General features: G+C 35.2%; 2 protein-coding genes across 3 annotated transcripts in view; both read right to left on the bottom strand.

Annotated features, from left to right (window-relative positions):
- Positions 1-519, bottom strand: part of LOC18596045 (polyadenylate-binding protein 6-like) — a 4,500-nt gene extending 3,981 nt beyond the window's left edge. For both annotated transcript variants that reach the window (XM_088807189.1, XM_007024288.3), the window contains exon 1: positions 64-519. In XM_088807189.1, coding sequence (XP_088663315.1) covers positions 64-325 — 262 coding nt within the window. In that variant the 5' untranslated portion in view covers positions 326-519. The remainder of the gene's footprint in view (positions 1-63) is intronic.
- A 135-nt stretch (positions 520-654) lies between these two features.
- Positions 655-4,350, bottom strand: AR791 (actin binding protein family). Its single transcript, XM_007024286.3, has 5 exons — positions 4,103-4,350; positions 3,487-3,685; positions 3,312-3,397; positions 1,786-2,559; positions 655-1,693 (listed from the first exon to the last, which is right to left on the bottom strand). Exons 2-5 carry the CDS (start codon positions 3,635-3,637, stop codon positions 815-817), a joined length of 1,890 nt encoding a protein of 629 aa, XP_007024348.2. The 5' UTR covers positions 3,638-3,685; positions 4,103-4,350; the 3' UTR covers positions 655-814.
- Between the last annotated feature and the right edge of the window lie 1,650 nt (positions 4,351-6,000).

The following is a 6,000-nucleotide window of genomic DNA, read 5'->3' as shown; positions in this document are numbered from 1 at the left end:
ACAGAGCTTTTAAAGAAAAAACTCAAGAAAAGGAGAACCCAAGAAAGAAAAAACGAAAAATACCATGAGCATCAGAGAAGAAGTTTATATAACCGTAACGAAGAGACTTTCCGGTACGGAGACATCGGCAAAGGCGAAGAGAGACAATGGGAGCAACGGTAGAGAATATGCGAAAGAGGTCAAGCTCTGTAACATCCGGGTCCAAATCACCCACGTACAATGACGCTCTTTGCAGAGGATTCCAAGCCCCTCCTGCGACTGTTGTCGCTGGTAGTGGCAGCGGCAGAGGTGGAAGAGACAACGATGGCGGTGGTGCTGACGGCATTACGTTTTTTCGATTATGCTTAAACCCAGAGAGAGAGAGAGGAGGGAGAGGGAGGGTTTTTGGCTTTTTTTGTTTTGGTTAAAACAGTAAGGTGGTGGTTTGTGTAGTACGGCTTATTGGGATTTGGATTATTAGCTCGTTAGCTGTACGGACCTCACGCGACATAAGGTTCTTTAACCCTTGTAAACTCGCTTTAATTGAATTGACACGTGTTGAACACATGACAAAACTAACTCGGCAGGTTTTGGGCATTCGTTTTTCAGTGAAGCTCAGTATGAATACGAACATTGCACTGTTTCCAAACGAAAGAGAGCATATGGAAGTGGTAATTTGGTTTTAATGCTTTTTCAAGTGTTTCTATTTGGAGTTCAGCAGTAGAGCGATATGTTACATGAGGATTAACTATTGGATTTTCAGCAGTAGAGTGGTATGTTACATGAGGGCTAACTATGTATAACAAGAAGCTATACATATCACTATCAACTAAACTTATATGATGCTTGCTGATTTCTTGTGAATCTTTCCTCTTCGTGGTTCTGATTCTTTTAAAACTTCCGCGAACTTGACCAAGTCAGATTTGGAGTCCGAGTCTTGATCGAGTAGGTGTTCAAGGGGAGACTCAGATGCATCATCCCTGCCTAATATGAATCTTTTATATCCATAAGAACTGCCGTCGCTACTTCTTCGAAAGTTTTCCACATCTTTAATATGATCAACATTCAGACTCCTCCATCTTGGAATATCCAAAGAGGGTCTACATGAACTCAGAGATGGAGTTGTAACTCTATCACTGTGGCTTTGTAGCATGGTTATAGAATCGTTCCCTCTACCGGAACTCCAAGTTGGAGAATCAACATCTTCTAGATGATCAGTTTTGCTTGTTGATGAAACCTGGCTATGATGATGATGACTGTCTTTTCCCCGCAGTAGTCTCCTCAGATTCTTGAAAAACTTAATTTTTCCTGAATTGGTGGTTTTTGTAGCGGATGAATTCTCAAATGAAGAATCATCTAGTTCTCCAGTGTCAGTACCATAGGAAGCTTGCGAGGAAGACCATTGATCACAATCAAAATCCATGCTATTCATCCCTCTATCCCCCATTCCTTCAGTATGTGCATATTCAAGTATCAGTTTTTTGGCTTTCTCCTCCGACTTTGGGCTTAGGCTTTTGCTTAGGTCTCTAGCAACGGTTTTCCCGGGAGGGGGTTGATAATTCCTCAGCTCATACCGCAAGCAAGCATTTATCCAACGGAGATACACCAGTTCTTCAACATCAGCACATCTATCTGCTTGAAGCTGCTCAATTTGCTTTGTCAAGTCTTCATTTTCTTGCCTCAGACAGTTGCTCATTTCATTCAATGCTTCTGTCTGCAACCAAACGCACCCAGAAAAATAATCCAAGAATAATTATATTAGTAATAATGTAAAGGAAGAGCATTTAACGCAAATGAACTACCTACCTCAGGATCCTCCAAAACAGAATTTGCAAGGATTTGGGTGGACTCCAACTTCTGAGCCAGCTCAGAATTTTCTGTCTGCAAACTCCTATTAGATTTCCTCAACTCTTCTGCCTCACCTTCCAAAACCTTTAGCCTTTGCAACTTTGATTCAATATCCTGATTATCTGCAAGAGCCTTGAGTTCTTGCTCTTGCAATCTAGCAACCCTCTTTTGAAGATTTAGGATCTGCTCCCTGTTCTGCTCCGCCTCATGCCTAAGTTTCTTCTTAAGCAGCTTAATTCTGGATCTTGCAGTTTCAAGCTCAGCTACAACTTTTGCATGATCAGCGACTTGGCTCTCTAATCTTCGATTTTCTGACTGTAAGGACTCAATCTTGAGAGTGAAAAGCTTAGCCTCCATATTGTTTATCTTCAAGCGGTTTTGGAGCTCCAAAGCTGCAGTTTCTTGCTCTTTAAGGCCATAATACTCCAGTAACTGGACCTCGAGATTCCTCTCCCTCTCTCTAAGCATTCTTACCATATTTCTAAGATGCTTAATCTCTTCCTCATAATTATCCTTTTCAGCACTTCTAAATGTTCTTGAAGCATCCACATCTGACCTTGGTGTCTCTACTTCCTTCTTAGGAGAAGGCCCAGCACCGGTAGCAGAAAAGTCATATTCCTCGACAAGAACATTAAACTCTGGCACGAGAAACCCATCTCCACCGTGTCTAATGCTTGGGGAAAGACCAACAGAAGCATTATCAACACTAGCTCGTTGCATGTGCATCTCTTCCTGACAGAAGGAAAACAAAATAGCATATTCAGGAAATAAAATCAGCACAGGCATATATTGAACCTCAGAAACTAACATCCTGTGGCACACATTCAGCCTCCTCTAGTCATACGTAAATTCACAACTGTTATGAAATTGAACGGTTTTAGCAGATGTAATCATTTAATCCCCAAATTAGACACGAATGAACAAGAAACATACTGAAAACAAATTGTTTAAGGCATAAAGCGGAAGCCTCTCGGTGCACCTAAACCATATAACAAAAGGATATTTTAAGCAGATGTTTTCAGAGGCCCTGGTAAATTCCCATTTTTGCAGACTTTCCCCTGATTCCCTTACAGACAAACAACACAGGTTTCATCTTTTTCATTAGTTGAATAAAATTGACAAATATTCCAACCATCAACGCCTCTTTGATTTCCACAAAGATCTGCAGTTTTCATTTGAGGGTTTTCTGGACCATGAAAACAGATATTCATACTGTGGAAACAATTACATGATTTACATAACACAAGTTTCCCTTCTGCCTGTTAGGCAAAAGAATACAAATATAAGCCTCACCTCTCCTTCCTTTCTCCAACTGAAGAAACACCAACAAGAGATGTCACCAAGGATGGAAAAAAAGGTTTTAATTTAATAGTATTTTAACATTACATTTCCACATATATCTAACTATCAATATTATACAATTGGAATTGATCCAAAGAGGAAAATAAATGTTTAAGGCGTTAGTATTATCCAAGGAAACTTACAGGGCCGGAAGTTGGTGATATCTTTAAGGCTTGAGCGTCATCTTTATACTGATCTTTCCCTCCGGAATCAACCTTACTGCCACGATCTGTATAATCAAAATAGGAACAAAGTTCAAAATCCAAATAAATTTATAAAAACCAAAACCAAAAAGATGAATGCAAGCTAAAAGCAAACCTGAAACGCGTGGTGATGGAGGGCGAGGCAAATATGGTCTGAACTTTCGGGTTCTAAGTCGGGAAAAAAGGAATCCAGCAAAAGAGAGAGCAACAGCCAGTCCAAATTTCACCAAAAGCGGCCTTAAATCTCTTTTTGCCTTTAACATCATAACTGAAAACGTTTAATTTCGAGAATCCTCTTCTTCATCATCTTCCATCTAAAACGTAAAAATTAAAGAAACCAACAACAAGAACAACAATTAATTATTGATTGAATTCTAGATGAACAAAGTAAAGCAACAAAATCCATATGATCCATTTCATGATAAAAATCTAAGAGGTAACAAAGGTTAAACTGCTTGCCCAAAAATAGAAAGATTGACAAATAAACAGACGAGAACAAAAATATATATATATATATATGATTATTCATAATACAAATATGCTAATATTAGACACCTATATGTAATATAAACTCAAAATTCAAACAAAAAAAAAATAAAACCCACCTGAGATTAACAGGAAACAAAGAAGACGGAAAGAAAAATTTAAGAAATAAGAAAAACCCATTAGAATTCAAGTAACATCCAGGCAGAAAATAAAACCCATTTCGAAAGAGAAACAGGAGGACTTACTATAATAGGATCCTCAAACGCATCGAAAATCAAAAAGAATCAACAAAACAGTAACGTCTTCTCTTTTTTAATTTTGGTTTAATACGCTCTGCGTTGAATTGGAGTTGCTATTTTTTTTTTTTGGTTAATTTGGAAGCCTGACAGTCTGTTTGCTTATACAGCAGAACAGAGCATGATATTATAGTGGCAACATGAAATATGGTACTGTATATGAATAAATTAATATTGGGGTCGCCGCTGGTTTGTCTTTTTTTCAGGTTCGAATGTGATGTTTTAAAAAGTAGGTTGAAAAAGAGAGAAAGAGTTTGGTTTTGTTTGTTAATGGAGAAAATTAAGTTTGGACTCTTGGCTCATTTGATGCCACGTAGATGCTGCTTTTGACGACAAAAAGATGCTCCAAAATTTTCATATAATATTACATTCGTTTATTTTTAGAAATCGATAAACGATCAAATAATTGAACAAATTAACATACAATTCAATTAAATCCATACAAAATAAGGATTCAAATTACTATAAAAAAATGCATGAAGCTTTTTGGTATTTTTGTTAATGACATAATATTTAAAAAAAATTCTTAAACTATTTTTTAAAAAATTAAATAATTTTTATATTTTTATTACATTTAATCAAGTTTTTATATTTTTATTTTAATTGATAGTAATTAATTAATTATTAATTATAAAAACTTATTTAATTCAAAATAAATATATAAAAACTTGATTAAATATAATAAAAAATAAAAAAATTAAATAATTTAAGAATTTATTTAAATATTATATTATTTTTAATTTAACAAATATATTTTACAGTGTTATGTTAAATGAAAGGGTAGTTGCAGTCTTTAATTGGGTAAAAGAGAAAAGAGGTTTGGTTCTTCCGTAGCGTAAGTTGCTTGTGCTATGGGACTTTGGAATCTAATCCGGAGATTGGCTTTCCGCTTGTCCTTGAAGGTTAGGTGCTTGGCATTTGAGAGATTACTAAAGGTGACAATTGGCAATGGAGTCATAGGTTATAAGTGGAACACACGTGATGAATAAAAGCATGGAAGCTTACAAAATTAATAATAATAAAGCATGGAAGGTCACCTCACCTACGTTTAAAGGAGATGGAAACAATACTAAGACCTTTCGTAAGTGCGTATACAGCAAGAATAATAATTATATAAGAAATGAGACTTTGAATTAAATATTAGAGCAATAATAATTAAATAAAAAAATAACTAATTTTTTATTAAATTAAATATTACCTATGCATTATATTAATTGGCAAATGGCAATAGCACCTAACCTATAATTTAGTTCTTTTATATTGACAGCTATGGCGGAAACAAAAGCAAGAGGAAAGCATGAAATTCAGAGCATATATACAACACTTGCTCCTTGTTGGTTGTTTCGTAATTTGAGAATTGCAAGCGGTATCATTCGATTCGTCCAAAACCATAGTTTTTGTTGGTGTATATTCTAAATTAGAAGTTATTTCACATGATGAAAAGCTATCATTAATTTAAAAGTTATATCACAAAAAGTGACATAATTTATCTATTAGATATAGACATCTTTTCATGTCAATGGTTTTGTCACTTTAAAAATGACATCCAAAAGTGAAGAGACGTGATTGAAAAAACACAATTACTCAAAAGTTAAAGTGAAAAGTTATTGTTTCAAGTTATAACTTAAAGGTTATAATTTATGGGATGAATAGTTATCTATTCAAAAGATGACTATTGAAACAATAATTATATCTAAAAGTTGTGTTGGCAAAAATCATAAATATGTTTTTTAGACAAAGAGGTGTTTTCATGAAAGGATTGTGTCCTTGAAGAAGGGACACTTGGAAGCCTATATAAAGGGCTTAGTGCCAACTATTTTGACACACCAAAAATTTAAAGAAAAACA

This window comes from Theobroma cacao, chromosome 6 (assembly GCF_053813885.1).
Source record: "Theobroma cacao isolate CCN51 chromosome 6, ASM5381388v1, whole genome shotgun sequence".
Taxonomy (NCBI): Eukaryota; Viridiplantae; Streptophyta; class Magnoliopsida; order Malvales; family Malvaceae; genus Theobroma; species Theobroma cacao.
Note: the sequence above shows the minus strand (reverse complement) of the source record. Positions and strands in the feature narration are given on the sequence as shown.

Excerpts from the sequence above, each read along its gene's own strand:
- AR791 (XM_007024286.3), bottom strand. The coding sequence starts at position 3,637 with ATGATGTTAAAGGCAAAAAGAGATTTAAGGCCGCTTTTGGTGAAATTT. Across the intron at positions 2,560-3,311 it reads TATCACCAACTTCCGGCCCT|GAAGAGATGCACATGCAACG; the intron begins GTAAGTTTCCTT and ends TCCTTCTGTCAG. Across the intron at positions 1,694-1,785 it reads CTGTTTTGGAGGATCCTGAG|ACAGAAGCATTGAATGAAAT; the intron begins GTAGGTAGTTCA and ends GTTTGGTTGCAG.